Genomic DNA, 22,459 nt, shown 5'->3' on the forward strand with positions numbered 1-22,459 from the left:
TATACCTTTTGCTTGCCTGTCATGATAGTTCATGGGAATGTGTTGTCAATGTGGAGGTCATCTTTAGGCTTTGCAGAAATCATTTCCTAGCATAAGAGAGATACAACTTCCACCACTGCAAAAGCAATTGGAAAGATGCAGTCATTTGGATCCATCCCTACAGCAGTAAGCAACTGCCCTCCAAACTTTGTCTTTAGGTGGCATCCATCCAAAAAGATGATTGGTCTACATCCACTTAAGAAACCTCTTTTGCAAGCATCAAGTGATAAAGTAACAACTACTAAATGCCCCTTCTGTTAGATTAAGGTAGAAGCTGCTACCAGGATTGGACCTTCTCAACTCTTGCCCATAATCCCACAACTAAGAGTACTGCTTCAACTCATCACCATATATAGTCTGCAATGCAAATTTTCTTGCTCTACACAGCTTGGTTCTAGATGGAGTAAGGTTCCATTCCTTTTGAACAGTTCTTGCAAAGTTAGGTAGGGTCATCTTGTTGTCTGCCCTAAATGTTTCCAAGTACTTCTCTGCAAGCTATTTGGAGGTACAAGTCTTGATCATTCACTTTTTCTGGCAGTTGTGATGGCCATTGTATGTCTTCACTAGAAAACAATTTGTCCTACTGTCCATGGATGCATAGAAGTTCCATGGACACCCTTTAGTACAATGAGCCTTGACTCTCTTCCTATCATTTCTAGGCATTTTGATCTCTACCCTATTCCTAAGGTTGTACTCTGTGATGGCCTTCCTCACAAGCTCAACTGTACCAAATACTTGCCTTACCCTGAATGATGGATTCAGCAAATCTTACTACCAAAATTCCCTGAACCTATTCCTTTTCCTACCTTCATCAGAATCTACCAAGTCAATCTCTTTCTCTTCTATTGATTCATCCTCATCTCCAACTGACATAGTCATAGATTGCTTCCTCTTGAGTTTGCTACCCACAGCCTTCTTCCATTTGAATATTTTACAACCCTTAGTTGCCCCTTCATCAAACACACCATCATCGACATTGTCAGCAAACAGGTCATCATAAAAAATCCAATCTCATAATCAAATTCATTAAAGTCTGAGTCATCTGAATTACTATCATCTGCCTCAATGCCATCATGTACTGGATCTTGGTTCCACTCAGTGGCCTTCCTCAGGTTTGTGTAAAACACTAGCAATTTCTCCCCTTCCTTCCTTTCAGCTGTCACAACCTTAACAGGACTAAAGACCTTGGGCAAACTACAGATAGGATTTGCTACAATGGCATCCCAATTGATACTAGAACAAATCATATCATGGTGATCAAGATAAATGACCAGGTTCCTCACCCTATCAATCACATACATCATGACCATTAGTGTCACTATTAGTCTCTATAAGTCTCAAACCATCTGTTATTGTCTTCCCTGGCAATAACCAATGCACCTTCAGTGTACGTGATTCCTTATCATAACCTAACTCTTCCACAAAGTCCTTTATCCATAAGGGTGACCAAGTATCAGCGTCACACTGATCAAACCAGTCAATTTTTCCATCGAGGTAAGCACGGCTCTCCCTGAACACCAACAAAAAACCACCATGATGCACCTCTAGACTGAACTAGTTAGACTCTGGACCTATATTTCAACCAATTTTCAACATTCAGTTAAAAAAATTCCCATCCGTACTAAGAACCCTAGAACACCACCATTCATGCCAACAAATCAACTACTTTCAAATGAAAATGGCCTAAATCTACCGTAATGTCCACAAATCCATGGCAAAAACTCAATAGAGGGTCCAGATCAAGATAGGGTTTCTTCAACTCACCGTATTCAGCCGCTGGCTCTCCTTTCTGACATAATCTGGCGGCCATCTCCCCTAACGCCTGTGTGAAAGCTCTAGTTTGGTTTTGGTTAATTGATAAAACCCTAAGTGATAACCTAGTATATCAAAGTGATTATGAGATAGGTAGCACTACTCCAAGTAATGAAGCAATGATGAAGATCATTATGATGGTGATGGCATGGTGATGATCAAATGCTTGAACTTGGAAAAGAAGAAAGAGAAAAACAAAAGGCTCAAGGCAAAGGTATAAATAGTAGGAGCAATTTTGTTTTAAGTGATCAAGACACTTAGTGAGTGTGATCACATTTAGGATCGATAGCCATACTATTAAGAGGGGTGAAACTCGTATCAAAATGCAGTTATCAAAGTGCCACTAGATGCTCCAACTCATTGCATATGCATTTAGTATCTAGTGGAGTGCTAACACCCTTGAAAATATTTGTGAAAATATGCTAACATATGTGCACAAGGTGACACACTTGGTGGTTGGCACATTAGAGCAAGGGTTAGGAACTTCACTAGCAGAGTGTCCGCCCGTAGAGTGTGGACAGTCCCTAGACAGAAAAGACGGAGGTCACTATAAGTGACTGGACGCTGGTCTCGGTTGGACCGGCGTGTCTGGTCAGGTGAAGCATGAAGACGTTGGCGTCAGTCTCTGACCGGACGCTGGGTCACTTAGTGACCAGATGCTAGAAGGTTGCGTCCGGTCCTGCTGACGTGGCAGCGCATAGGGGAGTTGCCATGTGACCGGACGTTAGGTGTGTCCGGTCGAGCATGACCGAACACGTCCGGTCATGAAAAGTCATCTCTGGATGCTTACTAGAAACGACCGGACGCTGGGGTACAGCGTCCGGTCACTTTGAGCTACTGCATTCGGTCATCACTTGATCATTGAGATCAGGCAATCAACATTTGAAGAGAGGGGACACGTGGCACGCATCGCATGACCGGACGCTGAGGTCCAGCGTCCGGTCGTTTTGACCGGAGCGTCCGGTCACCCCGTGTTGTGCCTAGCGAAGGGGTACAACGGCTCTATTTCGTGGGGGCTTCTATTTAAGCCCCATGGCTCAAGCTCACTCTCTTGGCCATTTGCATTGACATAGCAACCTTGTGAGCTTAGCAAAAGCCCTCCTACTCATCTCCATCATTGATCCATCATCATTGTGAGATTGGGAGAGAATCCAAGTGCATTGCTTGAGTGATTGCATCTAGAGGCACTTGGTATTTGTGTTTCGCTGTGGGATTCACTTGTTTCTCTTGGTGGTTGCCACCACCTAGATGGCTTGGAGCAGTGGAGGAGGATTGGCACAAGTTGGTGATTGTTCGTGGCCATCTCCGGCGATTGTGAGGGGATTTGTACCTTCCTCGGCGGAGTGCCGAAAGGTAACTCTAGTGGATTGCTTGTGTCATTGAGTTACCTCACTTGTGGGTAGGTTCTTGCGGTGTCCAATTGTGTGGACGAGGTTCGTGCAACACCTCTTAGCCGCCGAACCACCAAGTGTTGGTCGACACAACGGGGACGTAGCGTGCTGGCAAGCACGTGAACCTCGGGAGAAAATTGGTTGTCTCTTGCCCTTTGGTATTCTCTCGGTGATTGATAAAGTATTCATCTTGTGATTGATTCATTTCTCTACGCGGCGATATAATCACCTCACTTACTCATTTACATTTCCGCAAACTAGCTATAACAAGCTCTTTAGTGTAGCTAGAATCGAGAGCTTGCTTTGTGGATTAAGTTCATCTAGTGGAGCTCTTTAGTGTAGCAATTGTGAGAGCTCTTAGTGAGTAGTGACCTTGTAAATTGCGTGCCTAGTGATCATAACAACTAGAATTGTTGGATAGGTGGCTTGTAACCCTTGTAGAGATAGAGCAAGTTTGTATTTCGCTATTTGTTATACTAATCAAAATGCTCTAGTCGGTTTGTAGATTTTTACATAGGCTATTCACCCCCCCCCTCTAGCCATATTAGGACCTTTCACCAGTGCCTAGAGGGCCCTCTAGGCAGCGGCCGTCGAGTCGTCCTCGCTCTCCGCCCCTTCTCCCCTTCGTCGAGGTCTGAGAGTTATGGAAAGGAGTGAGGTGGAGAAGGTGAAATCGTGCGGGGGCTTTTTGGCTAAAAAGCCAGCAGCAGCTGCCGAGGGTCACATGTGCCTCATGTTCTCCACATCGACTGCTTGACACCGCTTGGGCTGTTTAGAACCTAGATGGACTAAATTAAGTAGATTGGGGAGCCTAGAGTGCTAATTTCAGTAGTTTAGGGACCCAGACGAAATCAGTCCAATATTTTAAGGATCGGACGTGAAATTTACTCTACATGAATGGTTTTGGGACATTGCATTTGTCATACAACCAGCTCCCTCAAAAGTCCACCCTTGAGATTGGGAAAAAGTCCCAGTCCCCATGAGAATATCATACATACACTGATACACCCCCATATGTATCGTTTAAGGTGGCAAGAAAAAAACATATGGTCACAAAAGAAGGCATTTGACATTGCCTTTCCAGCCCCTGTGCTGTAGGACAGAAAGCCTCAGGCAGCTTATGATGTTGCATTTGCCAAACAATTATTATTATTATTTTTAAGGGCATTTTGCATTTCCAAATATGTCCAGTTCCTTTGTAACAGACACCCCATCAGTCCGAAAGTGGTAGAGAGATCTAGGGGGCGTGCTAGAGTCCGACCAATCGGACGGTAACATCCGTCTGGCTGCTTTCCCGCCGAATTATTCCTGCCGAACCCCGTGCCGACCAAGGCTGCAACGCGCGCCGCGCTGGGAAGCACATTTAGGTGCGCAGGAAGTGGAGGACTGAGCAAGTATAGATTATTTTTTCCATTTCATTGATTTGCCTGTGGTACAAACTAAAAAAATCGTAACTAATAAAGTATCCAAATTAAATTCCGATTGCACCATTGTGTTTTCTATAATAAATGCTTCAAAACAAGACCCCACATAGGATATATTTAGATAAAGTTCATTAACGAACATTAATTTCACAAAGATAGAACATTTTCTTTTATTGAGCAGAGATGATGTTCTAGACTTGTTCTGTCTTCGTAAGAAAAATGTTCTCTTTTTAGAAGAACAATATTCTAGTTTTAGGTTCATGAATTTGGTAGTATAATATACATAAAAATAAATACATAACATAAACATCGCATATATATTACTTAAACATCACTAAATACATCATAGAACACCACATGTATACCGTGTGAACATAAAAAAACACCATAGAACATCACATGTATACTATGAAGAACATCGCATGTATATTACGCGAACATCATAAAATACATCATAGAACATTTAGTACATCGCTGCTCTTCGTAGAGTACGCTTCGTGGGCCGCCTTCGTCCCTAGCCTGTTTCTGCCTTACTTGCCAACAGACGGGACTAGCTGCCTGATCAATGCGGGAAATCATGGGCGTGCTTTTCCGGTCTGAATAGTTCGGACCGGAAGATTTCTAGAGATCTAGCCCCCAAGAAACTCTGTCCTCTTGATTAGAGACCGTGATTTTGTCCAAGAGATCAAGAAGATCCTCCCAGAGAGACATATCTCCATTGCTCATAAAAGTCTAAAACTTCTCCTAAAGCTGATTTGCCATTCTCCTGCCACATGAATATTCAGCCACCGTGACTATGGGATTATTATAACAGATTTTCTGACTTGAGTATTCAGATTCAGGTCTGGTATGACTTTGAATATACAATTTCTAATACTGAAGGAGGGATATTGCATATCTAGATTTGGCCATGGAGGAGTGGGCAGAAAATATCCGTTGCATTTTTCATCTCTAATAAATTTACATATGAAGTTGTGTAGTTCTAAAAGAAATTTTATTTCCTTCCTTCCATAGAAATGTGTCGGTATTGTGTGTCGTTTATTTAGTTGTTCCTCATGGATGTCACTCACAAACCTTCAGAATGGAGTACCGTATTATAGGGTCATCCCATGAATTTGAATTTTGATTATTATAGGGTCATCCCATGAATTTGAATTTTGATTTTTGATGGGAGGAACTCCCTAGGCGATATTTTTAATCTAGAAAGGTAGACGCGTATACACATGGGTGGCTAGAAAACTAGTTAAAATCAGTTTCTCATGGAGGTACCCACAAACTTTTTATTTGTGAGAGCACAAAACATATTCCTATGAGAGTTTAGTGATATCAAACCAAACAAATTGACTAGATTCAGAGTTATAGTAGGATGATCTGTAATCAATGCACCCCTCAAAGCAAAAATCCTGCTATTTTGTGCGATTGACCACAGAAGGCCTTGTTTGGATGCACATGTATATATCTCAATCCATATGTGTTGGAGTGGATTGAGAGTAGAACTTAGTTTAATTTCCACCCCAATCCACTTCAACACCGGTAGATTTAGGTGAAGTGCATTCAAACAAGCCTGAAGGCATCATGAAAGCATATCACAGACAATCTATTTCTACGAGACAAGAAAAAATATTTCGTGTAACAAAAGTTAGATTTTGCTGCAACATCATATACAGATAGCAGACGCTAAGGTTTGGAAAGTTGAGAACTAACATCATAGACACTAGCAACTGCTGCCCGCGCTTCGCTGCGGGTGATGTGCTTGGAATAGGAAAAATCTTGGGAAATATGGCTCATATGTCTAATATGTTTTCTCATCGCGTTACTACGAAATGTTGGTCTATTTGGTACATTAAATGGGAAAATATGGGAAAGAAAGGTAACATGACTTTTTTCATTACAATGTTGTAAACGAACATAGAGGTTGGTTGTCATTACATGGTGTCTATTCTAGGCAGCAAATCAATGACATTGGCTAGGATTACATTATAGGTAGAAAGAGCAAAAACTACAACACAAGTAGGATCCACTCCCCTTAGGCGAAACTGCAACACATTTCGTAAATCTAGAATGACAAAAGATTACACGGCGTCGAACACTAAATTACACCGGGATTTAAAGTTACACGGTTAAGAGCAATCTAGTACAACCAAGGCTTACTCCAGAAGTCGGGATATACGAGGGCAATGGAGAAACAACAAGATAATTATTATCCAAAACATGGCGTATGACCAACAGATCCAGAAAGAAGAGATTGAGAAGTCAAACATCAGTGAACCCTAAGACCAAACTAACCAATGGTAGACTTGAACTTCTTCGAAAACTAGATCCCTTCTTCTCAGATTACACCATCGCCTCTATCAGACGAACCTAGTTCCACAATGATGACTGGATCTCAGTAGCTCTGCTTAGGATTCGAGAGGGATGGGGATGAAGAAGAAGTGCAAGGACCAAGGGCATCTTATAGTGGCGAACGGAGATAGGGGCGCAGCGCACCAGGAAGTAGAGACAGCATGGATGGGATACACTATCGGTTCACGCTGTGGGGATACAGCCGGGCATGGCGCGCTCCCTACGCAAGTGAGTAGAGGGGGGATAAAGGAGAGGAGAGAGGGTTCGCTCGATGAGGGAGGCGTGCGGGTGGCCATGTTCCCTAAAGAAGAAAGAAGGGAGGGGGTCCGGTACGAGGACGAGGGCGAGGATCAAGAGCGGACCAGAGGCCTGGGAAAAGGAGAAGCGCACAGTGCACGAGGACAGCAAGTGCGGCACGATGTCGTAGACATGCGAGGATAGGGTGCTAATGTGTCCAACACCGACGGTGTCCATGCGGAGCACGCGGTGACAGCGACCCTAGCGTGTGTAGCGTGGTCGAGCTAGGGCACAGTGCCTGGGACTTGACATCCACTCAGGCTTTCTAAGCACTCCCTACTACCTAAGGCTAACTTTTCCCAGGTGTTCTTCTTTCCTTGCCTTCCTTGTCCACAGTATGCGCCAACCTTTGTATGAAGTGAGATCGCAACATACATGCTTCCTCCTGAAACCACCTCCTCTTATTTACTTTGAGAGAACACTATTTCATCAACCTAGTTGTGGATTCCCCGTTCAAACACCCTGAATATTTGTATCAAAAGTGGTATGGCGGTGTAACTTGGTAAATGTACTTGGTCAACAACCTCGATACTAGTGCAGTGCCGAAGCAGCGTCACCATGTGGTAGCTGTTCCACATGGGCCCTCGATTTCAGTCGTGGCACCACAAGCTATTAACCAGGCAACTACTACCAACTTACACTGCAATGAAGACTGGTGGGGTCATAGACCATAGAATTAGAGGAGTATTGCAAGGGAAGATTCAAACAAGGGTTCATTTCACAACAAGGGACAAGGACTTTAAATCCAACAATGGATTTGATTTAAAGAGATTCAAGCGTTCTACTGGGATACCCATAATTAGTCGATACAGTGTCCTATGCTATCCAATCACGGCTGGTCTGCTCGCATCCGAATGGTAATTTCTCTTGTAACCCACTTAACATCGCCCTCGAAAACCCTAAGCACGTCTAACGAGACTTAAGGTAGATGGACGCAATAACACAGCGAAATAAATAAAATGCATATTCCGAATGTCCTTATCCTGGTACAACATATAGACACTTACCTCTCCCATTCTCGACACATCATTCACCTTTCCTATGATTGGACTACCTCAACAACTATGAACGAAATACAACGAAAAGATTACAATACCGGTGGACAGCGACGAAAGACACTACTAACTATAGATACATCATCCTAAGGCAACTAATCTACTTTGGACCACGCATCTTCATTCCTAGGCTCGGTGGATTCTTCTACCGCCCTGGCTATGGATCTGACTCCTCTCCTAGCAACGGCTGAGTGAGAGGAATCAAGGGTCTACTTCTAACACTTCCGAGGGTGGAGGTGCTGGCGGTACTGCAACACCGGTTCTCCTTCTTTCTGGCGGGTGGATAGGGATCCCCTCCATGATCAAGGGATCCTGCTGTTCAGTAGCCAGCGTCCTCTACTTGGCCCTGGTGACAAGGAAGGCCTCTCCCAACATGATGGGCATGTTGATCTTTAGCCTCCTTCAGAGCTTCGACATGGTAGTCTCCTAACTCTCAACGGCTGCCGCACTGGCATGTGCTTCGGCAAGCTGCACCTAGAGCATCCTAGAGAAGATCTCGGTTTCCTCGGCTCGTCGAAGGCACTTCCTCAGCTCCGAGGCTTGCCTGGTCATATTGCTCATCCAGAGCAAGCAAGCACGTGGTCAAGTGCACCACGGTAGGACTATCTTCTTGCGCATACCGCCCTTGCAAAGCCTCTATGCAAGCCCTCCATGCCCGTTGATTCTTTTCCAAAGGTGGAAAGAACCTCATGGGGTTATGGGTAATGGGCTCTTCATAGATCTGGCAAAGGTACCGCAAGGCTCTATGGGCCATAGCCTGGTAGGTGTCGACTGAAGCAAACCCAGTTGCGGTCACATTCTAGGCTTCAGTGATGTCAGGGGAACTCTTCACTCTTCCCAATATAGACGGTAACTTCACAACGCTCAGTGCCATGCTTTTCATACTCACGGCCCTCATACTCGGGACAATCTTTGACTCCGAGTTTTTGTAGGGTGGCATACAGGATCTTGGGGAAACCCTCAATGTTTAGGCAGTAACTACTAACCCAGGCTCCTGCCATCGCTGGCGGTGGTTGCAAGGAAGGACTGAGCGAAAAGCTAGATCAAAAGGAAAAGCTAGGCGAGCCAAAGTGCACCGAGCGGTGGTAACAACGGCTAAGCCAGACCCTGCTTATAAAGGCAGAGCGGTTAGTGGTCGTGGCTGCGGTCCACCAAGGTTCCAGCATGAGATCACTATAAATGAATCGACTGAATTTTTCACGCGTTCGAGGCGAAGCGATGTTCTGAGGCCATTAATGACTAATACGGCTGCAAGACAAAGGTTCCGACAAGAGCCTAGAAAAGAGTACTGGGGAGACACAGGTCATGGCAGGCGTGAACCACAGGCGACGCGAAGCACAAAGCCACAAGGAACAGGGCGCCTCTACATGCATGGGTGCAGATGCAAGTATGGTAGCCATAGTAATGGCGACCAACCCCAACCACCGATCACCTCGGGAGCAACAGTGCACACAAACCAAGCCATGTCTTAGATGCATGGATGCATGTGCAAGTACAAATGTTCCTGCATGGTCGATGAATCGTTTTTATCTGATGGTAAGGAGGAGAGGCATTAAATGTGTTCACCTGCCCGACTTGTTTTTATCTAATGGTAGCATGGAGGGGATGCATTAAATGTGTCCACCTGCTTTCAACCCACCCTGCATAGGTGAAGATGTCCAGTACTTTTAAATTTACTGAGTGAATTTCTGGATAGCTTAGGGAATGGCCTCGGATACTGCTCGTCTCTGTGCGCGTAAAAATCCTGTCGCTTTCCTTTTATTGTTCTCCATGCTAGACTAAATGGTGGACTGCGCCAGGACCAATGACCGCTCCTTCACTACAAAAGGCCTAGCCTAGCCACTTGGTACCACCACTCGGTGAGTCTCAGCTCACCTAGCCTTTCTCCCGAGCAAGCTTCTCGCTCGATCCTTCCTTGTAGCCATCATCCACCAAGGATGGCAGGAGCCTAGGGTTAGCAGCTATTGCCTGAACGCTGAGAGTTTTCCCAAAATCTTGTATGCCACCTTGCAAAAACTCGGAGTCAAGGATCGCCCCGAGTATGAGGGTCGTTAGCATGAGAAACATGGCACTGAGCGATGTGAGGTCACCATCTACATTGGGAAGAGTGAGGAGTTCCTCGATATCACTAAAGCTTGGAATGTGACCGCAATTGGGTTTCGCTTCGTCGACACCTACCAAGTTGTGGCCCACAAAGCCTTGCAGCATCTTTGCCAGATCTATGAAGAGCCAATTGCTCATACCCCCATGAAGTTCTTTCCACCTTTGGAAAAGAATCGATGGGTATGGAGGGCTCGCATGGAGGCTTTGCAAGGGCGGGACGTGCAAGAAGACAACCCAACTGTGGTACATCTGGCCACGTATTTGATTGCTCCGGATGAGAAGTATGACCGGCAGGCCTCGGAGCTGAGGAAGTGCCTCCGCCGAGCCGAGGAAGCCGAGATCTTCTCCAGGATGCTCGAAGTGCAACTCGCTGAGGCGCACGCCAATGTGGCAGCCATAGAAAGTCGTGAGACTGCCATGGCGGAAGCCCTGAAGGAGGCTAAAGATCGGCACACCCTAGCAGCTAGGGGATGCTTATCTGGTCACAAGGGCCAAGCGTAGGACGCTTGACACAGAAAGGCAGGAACCCTTGGTCTTGGAGGGAATCCCTGTCCACCCACCAGAAAGAAGGAGAATCGGTGTTGTAGTACCACCAGCACCTCCACCCTCGGAGGTATCAGAAGTAGAGTCCTTGCTTCCCCTCACTCAGCCACCACCACGAGAGGAGACAGATCCTTAGCTAGTGCAGAAGAAGAACCAACCGAGGCCAGGGAATGAAGCCGTTTGGTCCGACGAAGTAGATGAGTTGTCCTAGGGGACATGTACCCGTAGTTAGTAGTGCTTTTCATCACCATCCTCTAGTGTTGTAATCTTTCCATTGTATTTCATCCATAGATGTTAAGAATCGTCAGGTCGTAGGAGCCAAACGATGTGTTCGAGAATGGGAGAGGGAGTGCATATATGTTGTACTCGTATAAGGGCGTTTTGGACGTGCATTTTGCTTCATCCATTGTGTTTGTTATGTCGATTTACCCTTAGACCTCGTTAGACTTACTTAGGGTTCTCGAGGCAAAAATCAAACGGGTTACAAGAAAAGCAACCATTCAGATGGAAGCAGACCAGCTATGATTGGGAATGAATCGCAAAGGAGGTAAAAAATTAAAGCCGCCTTTTCACAAATTAAAGACCTCCCACTAACATAGTGTAGGCTTTCATTTTCAAGTTGTATGTTTGACCTAAGACCGCATGCAAATTAAAGCCACGCGCACCGCCAGTGGCCACTCACCCGCGCTCCTTTTCTCACACACTGGTGCCGTCCTCTCAGCGTCACGGCGTTTGTCTCTTCTGCACCGCCACCCACCGCATGTTCGTACCACCGCCCCACGACACCACTCATGATGTCACCTCCATTGGCCCGATGCTGCCGCTTCTATCCCCCACAAACCTGATTCCCTTAGCCCCCAATGCTGCTCAGTGCCGCCAATAATGGCGCGCACCCACCCTCTAAACCCGCCATCAATCGCCTATAAAACACCCCCCATTCCCCCTTCACAACAAGACACTCCACACTCAACACTAATCACCCGCATAAGCCCCCTATTCAAATGCCAACCTATTTCAACATTTTAAGAAGAAGCCTGAGATAAGTGTTGCAAGCTAGAGACTATCGAATAAAACATCAAGCAGGAGTCGGAGTACATTGTTAGAAGCAAGAAGCTGACATTCTCAAGATGTGCTTAGATGAAGATAAGCTCACCATGACCATCTTTGCTATCCTAACTCCTACTATGGTGGCATCAATCATATTGTATATCCTTGTAATGCGCCCGCTACCCTACGAGAGGCCCTGAGATAGTTGTTAAAATAAGAAGAGCTAAATAAATATTCAAGCTTCACGGATTTATTCAAATTTCGAGGGCATGAGGCCTGTCCACAACTTGACTACACATGCCCCTAGAACACCCGAGTGCTGAGCAGACAATCCCCAAATTAAATGTTATGATTAGTTTATGAAACAAGAAATTTAAACTATGCATTACACAATCTTGTTTGGTTCATCTCACAATTGACTCTACATGATATCACACGTTTAGAAACAACAGGATAAAACTTACTATTCAGATTAGCCTTATATTCAGTCCCCTTGGGACATCCTATTTGTTCCGACCAACAAGTTTCAGCCCCCAGCTCAAGTCGTCACAGTGCTGGATGTACGGCACATCCTTTGAGATGTCCGTCGCCCACTGCTTCAGACGACAATCATAGCTCGGTGGTTTGTGGAAGCACGACTCCATGGACACGTCCCAGCCGCACGGCGGATCGGGCACGGTAGAGCTGTTGGTAGCCTTGTATAGCACCCACGGCCGCACGCCGCCGAGCCCCTGCGCCACGTAACCGAACGTCGACATGCCGGTGGTCACCTAGCACATCAGTCAGGCTCAACAGGTATATCTCGGCCCACGCCTTGTGCTCGTGCGACCTGGCGCCGGAGCGCTGGTACTCCTCATGGCTCGGCTGGTGCGCGCTCACCGCCTCGCCGGCCACAACTCGTATAACTCTAGTTCCTCATTTCCAGGTCCCTCCATTGATCATACAAGTTGAAAATTCATCTTACTATTTTCATCCTTTTCAGTCCTTGATGCTGGCCCTTCACAAATTTAAAACATCAGAGAATCTCAAGAAATATTCAATGATACTGAGCCCCGTGTTCTCTTCGCACTCTGTTGTGGGATGTTCTCTTCACCTGCGGTAAGTGAATGGGTAACAATGGAACTACCAAGAAATTCTGTTTCCATTGTGCACAGTAAAGGTGCCATAACACTTGAACCGTATTCTTTCCCTATTACCATTTTGAAAATGATGACTTCCTATCACCCAGGTAAGGATTTTCTCTACTGAAAATGTTCGAGCTGAGCTTCAGGAATCAATGAGCGACTACATCCGAGCATCAGTTGGTATAAATGACAAGGGAGAGCTTATAGTCCCCAAGTTACTGCAGAGTTATGCCAAAGGCATTGTGGAGGACTCTCTACTCGCCGACTGGATCTGTCGTCATCTAACACTAGACCAAGTCGCTGCAATCCAAGATACATCATCGTCGCATAAGCAACGCCTTCTTGGAGTGCGCAGTTTCAGCGTCATCCCACTTGATTCAAGATTCCGGTACCTATTCTTGTCCAAAAACAGTAGGTGCCAGAACTGAAACAAACTGCCGGAGTGTTCGGCTGGTCGAAAAGCCGCGGGTGCTGATTTATATGGCTGATTTTTTAGAGAGAAAAGTATTGTACCGTGGCTTATAAGCCAGCAAATAAGCTGGCTTATAAGCGTTTGCTCTATGTGCAGAAAGCCACAAGAGTGGGCGTTTGACATAGTGAAAATGAAAAAAAAAGTAAGTTAGCTGTGCTGTACATTTTGTAAATTTTGGGGTCACTAGGATTCTTCAATGTATGTAAAATTCAGTTAGCTTTTGTACATCGAGCAAACCCAAAATATAACTGGAGATTCGGATGGTTCAGTTTCAGGTTAGTGGCTTAATTATTGCCAAGTAACCCAAAATTATCCTGCAAATTCACAGCCAGTAAACCTGCATCATGCCTCTTGGGTATGTACATCCAGCAAAGTGAACTATGGCTACGACTGAACTTTACAAGGCGATTGCTCAACCGAGCGAGCATTCATTTCTGAATAGGTTCGATGTCGATGAGGAGGCCCTAAGACGGGTACGGCAGCGGAAACCTGGAGAAGCTGCGGTCGCAGCCGGCGGCGAGCTTCCACCTGAAGATCGTCACGATGTGGTGCACGGCCACCAGCGTCTCCACCCTGGCGAACTCGTTCCCGGTGCAGATGCGCGCGCTGCCGCCGAAGGGCACGAGGGCGAAGGGCGGCACCGCCGACGCGTTATCGAACTGAGCCGGGTCGAACCTGCCGGGCTCCGGGAAGATGGCCGGGTCCCACTGCGTCATGTTGGCCGCGTGGATCACCTGCCAGCCCTTGGGTATGATGTAGCCGCCGTACTCGACGTCCTCCACCGTCTTCCTCATCATGGTGAACACCGGAGGCACCATCCGCAGCGCCTCCAGCGCCGCCGCCTAGGTGTACCGCATCTTGCCGAGGTCCTCCCACGAGGCCACGACAGAGCCTCCCCGGCCACCTTGCTCCGTGCAATCTCTTCTTGCTCTGATCGGATTGTATCATCCATGGATTAGAACAACCCATCAGCGTGTCTGCTAGAGCTTAGCTATGATGAAGGGAATTACCCTGGACAACTTTGTCGTAGGCGTCCTTGTCGGCGTCGAGCTAGCCGGATGAGGAAGGTGAGGAGGGCGGCGGTGGTGTCGTGCGTGGCGACCATGAGAAACATGACGCTATCGATGATCTCCTCGTCAGGCAGGCCCTCCGAGAGCATGAGGCTGACAACGTCGCTGGCCAGCGAGCACTCCCCGTGCTCCAGCTTGGCCCTCCTCTCATAGATGACCCCGACGACGGCGCGCCGCCCACGCTGGCTCGCGGCGAGGCACCGGCTCCTTGTGCAGGCACGCCGCCACGAACCCGCGCAGCTCTGCTGACGCCTCCTGCATCCTCCGGCACGGACGAGGGCTCCCCGTCGTAGATGGCCTGCTTCAGCTCCTCAGCAGACGGCTTCTGTACTCCAGGCAAGAGGGAGAGCCGCCCTAAGAAGAGCTCCAGGTCAGGTACCGGCGCGGGCATTGGGCGCGAACCGCTCGGGGCTCAAGTACATCCTAGTGCCGCCGGTGATGGGGACCTGGAGGTGCTCGTCGGAGCCGCCGTAGAGGCTCCTGGAAAGGTTGAAATCGCTGATCTTGATTTCCCCGCGGGTGTTGGCGAGGAGGTTGTCGAGCTTCATGTCGAGGCGCGCGATGCCGCGGGAGTGGAGCTGAGCCAGCCCAACGACGTAGTGCGCGGCCACCTCGGCGACGGCTGCCTCCGAGATTCCTAGCCCCCTCGCGCCGCCGCAGGAGATCGCCGAGAGACCCGGTGTCCATGTACTCCAGCACGAAAGCGCCCTTGCCACCGGGCCCAGCGGAGCAGGGCGTGGAAGTCGACAACATGCGGCGGAGCACCTCGGCCTCCACCTCCACAATGAGCGGGTCCGGGTCGAACTGACAGCTTGAGCGCGAAGACCGAGCTGAAAGCTCTAGTTTGGTTTTGGTTAATTGAATAAAATCCCTAAGTGCTAACCTAGTTTATCAAAGTGATTATGAGATAGGTAGCACTACTCCAAGTGATGAAGCAATAGGCGAAGATCATGACAATGGTGATGGACATGGTGATGATCAAATGCTTAAACTTGGAAAAGAAGAAAGAGAAAAACAAAAGGCTCAAGGCAAAGGTAAAATTGTATGAGCCATTTTGTTTCGGTGATCAAGACACTTAGCGAGTGTGATCACATTTAGGATAGATAGTCCGTACTATTAAGAGGAGTGAAACTCGTATCGAAATGCGGTTATCAAAGTGCCACTAGATGCTCTAATTCATTGCATATGCATTTAGGATCTAGTGGGGTACTAACACCCTTGACAAAGTTTATGAAAATATGCTAACACATATGTGCACAAGGTGATACACTTGGTGGTTGGCACATTTGAGCAAGGGTGAAGGAGATAGAGTCGAAAAGGAGTGAGTCGCGCTGTTAACAGAGTGACCGGACGCGTCCGGTATGGTGACCAGACACGTCCGGTATTTGGCGACGTACTAAGTGACCGGACGCGTCCGGTCGCCACACCGGACACGTTCGGACGCGTCCGGTATGATTCAGCGAAGGCAGTGCAGTCGATCGGACGCTGGCAGCGTCCGGTCCCGTGTGACCGGACGCGTCCGGTCGTCCATGGGTGCTTACTGTACTCGACCGGACACTGAGGCTCAACGTCCGGTCAGTTTCTACCTGACGCGTTCGGTCGGCCCTGGTGGCTTACTGGACTCGACCGAACTCGGCGGTGCAGCGTCCGGTCAATTAAGTCTCTGCGTCCGGTGTGAGTGTCCGGTCGTCGGTAGATTAAGTAGCAATGGCTATGATGGTTTGAACTGGACACGTGGCAGTCTAGGGGCTACCGGACACGTCCGGTATGCCGACCGGACGCGTCCGGTATTCATGACCGGAGCGTCCGGTGCTGCGTTCGGTCAGTTGGACTGTAGTGTCCGGTCAGCCCGCGTTATGCCCAGTGAAGGGGTATAACGGCTTCTATTTGATAGGGGGCTTCTATTTAAAGCCCCATGGCCGGCTCAAGCTTATACTCTTGCACATTTTCATTGACATAGCAACCTTGTGAGCTTAGCCAAAGCCCTCCCACTCATCTCCATCATTGATCCATCATCATTGTGAGATTGGGAGAGAATCCAAGTGCATTGCTTGAGTGATTGCATCTAGAGGCACTTGGCATTCGTATTGCGCTACGGATTTCGCTTGTTTCTCTTGGTGGTTGCCACCACCTAGACGGCTCGGTGCAGCGGAGGAGGATCAGGCACGAGTTAGGTGATTGTTCGTGGCCGTCTCCGGTGATTATGAGGGGAGTTGTACCTTCCCCGACGGAGCGCCGAAAGGTAACTCTAGTAAATTGCTCGTGTCATTGAGTTACCTCACTTGTGGGTCAGTTCTTGCGGTGTCCTATCGTGTGGACGAGGTTTGTGAAACACCTCTTAGACGCCGAACCACCAAGTGTTGGTCGACACAACGGGGATGTAGCGTGTTGGCAAGCACGTGAACCTCGGGAGAAAATCGATTGTCTCTTGTCTTTGGCATTCTTCCCGGTGATTGGCTATATATTCATCTTGTGATTGGTTCATCCCCTACACGGCAGGTATAATCACCCTACTCACTTATTTACATTCTTGCAAACTAGTTGATACAAGCTCTTTAGTGTAATTAGAATTGAGAGCTTGCTTTATTATATATATTCATCTAGTTGAGCTCTTTAGAGTAGCAAGATTGAGAGCTCTTAGTGAGTAGTTACATAGCAAGTTTGTGTGTCCTAAGTAATCATTGCAACTAGAATTGTTGATAGGTGGCTTGCAACCCTTGTAGAGCTAGAGCAAGTTTGCATTACGCTATTTGTCATACTAATTAAATTGCTCTAGTTGATTTGTAGAATTTTAAATAGGCTATTCACCCCCCTCTAGCCATACTAGGACCTTTCACCGCGCCAGTGCGGCAATGGCGTGCCTTGCAGACCCTGGCTAAGCCGCCCTCGACGAGGTCGCCGATCCAATCGAGGTCCGATAGCCGCAGCTCCTCTGGCGCCGACGCTGGAGCTGCCATCGGCACGGAGGCCGTCAATCTCAGCTGGTGCGGCGGAGCGGCACTGGCCCGGCGGAGTACAAATGTTTCGGTGAATTGTTGGGGAGGCATTAAATTTGTCTATCTGCCCCATTTGTCTTTATCTGATGTAGCGGCCAGCATACAAACAAGCAAGTAGTCAGCAGTACACCCGCACACACAAACAGATACCTCATGTATGCATGCAAAGCAAGGCTCCAACATCATGCACGCACATATACTCGCACGCGTGCCGACCACCATGCTAATTAGGACACCGACCTATGCATGCCGAGAATCCACCGTCCCCTATTACGCGTCAACGTCCATTAACATGTCGCGTACAATCACTAGGGATGCCTTACTTCATTGAATGCATCCAACTGCTTCATCTATCCCCTAACGAATACACGGAGGAAGGCTGGTTGTGGAATGCACGGAGAAAGACCGGATTATGACGCGCTTCATCTGAGCCGTTGAATTTCTATCTAACACACCAGCTAAATAGAACGTACGTGGACACCCTGGGAGGCCGCCGGCGCGCCATATATCTTTAATATGTACATACATCCTATGAGAACTAACAAGTACACTATAGAATGAAGATTGCTGCCAGTATTTTTTTTACGTGGCCCAACAGAACAATCACCAAGGTTGTTCATCCTAATATATCCCCTTCGAGTTCATCACAGTAGGATCATACAAGAAAATTATTCATGCCATCTTGAGTTTTTCATTGTGCACTGTGTAGTTCATTCACTGATAAGCCAGGCTGCTTCGACAAGATTATATTGCCATCAGGATCCATCTTATACTGCTGTGGCAGGGTTCTATTGTCGGTAACGATTCTGCAATGTTCCCATGACTCGGCATGCATGCTGATGCCAAGATAGTGTATATGGTCATGCACGCTGTTTCCACTCACAGACCTAGAAAGCAGAAAACATGATGTTAAGAGGGGCATCAGTATGATAGAATTAATAAACCACAGAAAAAGTTTGTATGAGTGTGAGAGGGACCTGCTACAAGTCGGGTCTTCTCCAGAATCATCACAAATTTCCGCAATCGAATATATGATGAGGCTTCCTAGGCCAACATTATGAATCCATACCTAGAAGAATGACATAATTGGGATGTGCCATAAAATCGTTGACACAATTAAATCATAGCTAATTTTCATCATGTATCTTAAGAAAACATCAACACAATACTAGATCACGTTGCTAGCAAAGGTAAAAGGGAAGCAAGCTAAACACATACCTCTCGGGGGAAATGGTGATATGTCTTTTGTGGAAAGTAGTGATAGTATGGGGGTAAATGAGGTACAATATCATGTGCATTGGTCACTCGAATTGCATTCGGCAAATATCTTTTGAAATTAGAAGCAAATATAGCATTGCCAATCCGAGGTTGCCCAAATGTCATGAGTGTCACATCCTTGAACCCAAGATTAACCTACAAGAACACAGAAATTTGGGTTTTCATAGGGCATAAAATGAAATGTGACGAAGGAAAAAAAAAAGCCTTTAATCCACCAAAAATCAATAGCATGGACTTCATATGCTCGAGGCAACATTTATGTCCATGCTGAAAAGGTATCGCATCACATATACAAAATGTGTAAAACCATCTGGGAGAACATATAGTTACATACATCTTTAGTCTGAGGATAGGAAGTTTGCCAAAAGATAAGATCTATGCTCAGACCAATGTTCTTAATTTTATCTGGTATTGGTACTGGAAGGATTCTCAAGAAATATTAGCAATAGTCATCCCATAAAATGTAAAAGTGCTTGATCTAATAATTTTGAAATTAAGTGGCTACCATTGTTTTCTCATATAATATATCAGACAGAATGCAAACTATGCAAGGTAATGTAATATTGAACAGTCATAACCAATACCAGAAGAATAGGAACTCCTTTGATAAAAAAAACATAAGTTCAATCTAGGTTCTATTCACTGTAAACATTTTTAACTTTAGCTAGCAATACCTGTGTGTGTATTATAATGTAGTTTTCATAACGAATCTAGTAATGGCCAATTAATATAAATTTTTAGATATTGATGGTCATTGTCAGAAAAGTTTGACTTGGGACAAACCTAGATTTTTTTTTTTTTTTGAGTGGAAGGGACAAACCTAGATGGACTTGTATTTGTGATAAGAAGAAGTACTAAAGTTGAGAAAGAAAAACACCCTCCCTCATTCGATGTGGCCAACTTCTAAGCATAGAAAAAAAAGATTTCCATGGCAAATTTTGTTACTCACAACAAGATCAAGGGCGCAAAATGAAGCCATAGCTCCTCCCATGGAATGTCCTGTGACCATGATGGGAATATCACCATACAGTTCCCTAGTACTTTTAATACCTCTGACAACTCCGTCACGCATTGTTGTGTTATGGTAAGCAGAATAAAATCCACTATGAACCTATAAGGTAGAAGACCAACATTTATAGTGTCCGCAATCTGCATGAGTGGAGTTTCATCATAATTACAAAGACCATGCTCACCTTTGCTTCAGGCATGCCTGGGTAGTCGAGATCAAGTTGTTTCCAGAATAAGTCTTCTATCCAGTTCTGAATGCTGAAAAATAAGAGTAATAAAACTTTTGCAGAAGAATAAATTGCATATACTTTCATATCTATATTTGCCTGGCTTGATTGTTAATTTAAAATGCCACACATTTTAGCACCTATGGCATCCAGAAGATTGGATAGCAAACTTTTCCAAAGAACCAGAATTTCAAGGGCACCATTTTAAAAGTAAGAAAAAGTGGTAAGAGATATAATAACTTCCTGGACACAATCCAGCATATGCATCAGAATTTTTACCTGTTTTCTTGAGTGCCCCTGAACACAACTATAACTGCATTCATGTCTCTATTAAATCCAACATATGCCTGACTCATCATAAACACAACCATCAATATAAGCAAAAGCCTATTACTAGGTGAAAAGAAAACGATTCAGGTGCACTGGCAGAAGTAGTAACCTGTAAGCAATTTTTCACATCAACAATCAGCTCTATCACCTCGAACCCCTGAGTCACCAAATAAATTTAATGAAGATTTCACACCAAGCCAAATGTGAATTTGAAAAACATTGGTAAAATCGTAGAATGTTTTACGATAATGACAAATATAAAATACCTCTGTTAAGTCAGAACATCTTTCACACGTCCATGTAAACAGTTGGGTCAGGTCAGCAGTATAGACCTGCACAAAAGCACCAAGTTCAACTCCACAAGGAATGCACACTAGAAACGGAGGTATCACCAATAACATAATCCAACGTGGATGTGGAAGATGACAGCATCAAGAAGGTCAGATGAGCTCACAGCAGAAGTATATTCAGCAAGTGTCCGGGCAAGCGCTGGGTCATATATGGGTGCATGTTTGGTCTTGAATTCTGAATCGAAAAGGCAGGGGTAAAATGAGAATACAATGAAATGCGCAATACATAAGACACGACAAGAAGGAAGCAGACTAGTTTGACTGCGAATTCTTGGAGGTTATGCCGATTGCCGACACATTGTGTATGTATGCACGAGCATCTTCAAGAGACAACCTTCCGTTTCACAAACAGCATGGATGTTCAAGGCATATAAGTACTGCTAATCGTCTAGCGCTAAACAATACCCTAAGCTAAATACATCACTGATCGCCCACATTCCCCACGCAGACTGGGTAAAAATAACCTGCAGGCAGAGTACGCTTGAAACATTCTCGGGAACGGTAGGGGAAACAAAATCAAAAGATAGATTTTTCTTTTCCTTTTCGACGGCGAAAAACTGGAGGACCAAAGAAGGGCCAACAACCTACCTCTCCCGGAGCAAAGCACAAGCAGGCACATCAAAACGGCTGCCGCGAGCCATCTCCGCGGCTCCATGGCCTGCAGCCGAAGCGCAAGAACCGGAGCGAAACCGCCCCCAAGCTGCGAGGAGGAAGACCAAAATCCTGCCCGAATTGGGCAAGAAAACAACGGAATCCGTCTTCACGGAGACAGGACCGGCGAAAATTGTACGGGGAGGAATCAGCCCAACCGCGAGGGATCAATGATTGGGGGTTTGGTGCCCGACGAAGGATTTAGGAGCCATTATTATACATACATACACGATTCGAGTTTGAGATGTATAGGGCAAGTAAAGAGAAGGGAATACAGAAGAGAAGAGAGAGAAAAGATAACAGCGAGGATTTAGGAGCCATTATGGGATTTATGTATAAATCGTGGGGTTATCTGCCAAAAGACGATCCATCCTTAAGGGATTTAGACGATTGGACGTATTTCGCCTTCGGGCTGGATAGTGATTGGGCTCGGCGTTTAATTGCCCCGTTTGTTTTGCTTGGCTGATAAATCATGATTTAAAGTATTGTTGGCTAATTTATTGTGAGAGAAAAATATTATTTATTGGCTAAAAAAATACGGTTTATAAGGCAAGTAAACAGGACGAATAAAGGAGAAAAAGGCTCTTTAGAAAAAGTCTAAGAGTTTCTAAAAAAAGGTCTAAGAGTGTATTTGGTAGAATTCCAAAAACATGTCAAGTCAAAGATTTAATAAGCCATAATTTTAGCTATCATTTAGCTTTCTACAAAACTAACAATTTCTCACATTTAACTTCAAATATATGACATTTTTTTGCCTAACTTTTGGTTGCCAAATCTTTGGCTACAAACCGGTCCTAATTCCCCTCGACTGTCGTACTTGTCTGATTTTGCTCTTTAAACTACAAACTAAATTTTTTTATATCTTTTAACTTTTAAAACCTTTTATTTTTGTACCTGGG

General features: G+C 45.9%; 2 protein-coding genes and 1 pseudogene across 2 annotated transcripts; all 3 read right to left on the reverse strand.

Annotated features, from left to right (window-relative positions):
* Window positions 1-13,914: 13,914 nt before the first annotated feature.
* LOC136510037 (beta-amyrin 28-monooxygenase-like) lies at window positions 13,915-14,557 on the reverse strand. Its single transcript, XM_066504615.1, has one exon. It carries the CDS (start codon window positions 14,466-14,468, stop codon window positions 14,115-14,117), a length of 354 nt encoding a protein of 117 aa, XP_066360712.1. The 5' UTR covers window positions 14,469-14,557; the 3' UTR covers window positions 13,915-14,114.
* Window positions 14,558-14,867: 310 nt separating this feature from the next.
* LOC136510782 (mitogen-activated protein kinase kinase 9-like) lies at window positions 14,868-17,767 on the reverse strand (annotated as a pseudogene).
* A 507-nt stretch (window positions 17,768-18,274) lies between these two features.
* Window positions 18,275-21,863, reverse strand: LOC136512251 (lipase-like). The gene is made up of 10 exons (XM_066506226.1): window positions 21,498-21,863; window positions 21,014-21,084; window positions 20,826-20,891; window positions 20,669-20,716; window positions 20,509-20,576; window positions 20,188-20,260; window positions 19,944-20,105; window positions 18,935-19,129; window positions 18,694-18,785; window positions 18,275-18,603 (listed from the first exon to the last, which is right to left on the reverse strand). The coding sequence occupies exons 1-10, from the start codon at window positions 21,562-21,564 to the stop codon at window positions 18,408-18,410; spliced, it is 1,038 nt and encodes a 345-aa protein (XP_066362323.1). The 5' UTR covers window positions 21,565-21,863; the 3' UTR covers window positions 18,275-18,407.
* Window positions 21,864-22,459: the final 596 nt, after the last annotated feature.

The sequence above is a fragment of the Miscanthus floridulus genome, chromosome 16 (assembly GCF_019320115.1).
Source record: "Miscanthus floridulus cultivar M001 chromosome 16, ASM1932011v1, whole genome shotgun sequence".
NCBI classification, from domain to species: domain Eukaryota; kingdom Viridiplantae; phylum Streptophyta; class Magnoliopsida; order Poales; family Poaceae; genus Miscanthus; species Miscanthus floridulus.

Coding starts and splice junctions, on each gene's coding strand:
- LOC136510037 (XM_066504615.1), bottom strand. CDS start 14,468: ATGGTGCCTCCGGTGTTCACCATGATGAGGAAGACGGTGGAGGACGTC.
- LOC136512251 (XM_066506226.1), bottom strand. CDS start 21,564: ATGGAGCCGCGGAGATGGCTCGCGGCAGCCGTTTTGATGTGCCTGCTT. Junction 18,786..18,934: donor ATCACCATTTCCCCCGAGAG/GTATGTGTTTAG, acceptor TCATTCTTCTAG/GTATGGATTCATAATGTTGG. Junction 18,604..18,693: donor GAAGACCCGACTTGTAGCAG/GTCCCTCTCACA, acceptor TCTGCTTTCTAG/GTCTGTGAGTGGAAACAGCG.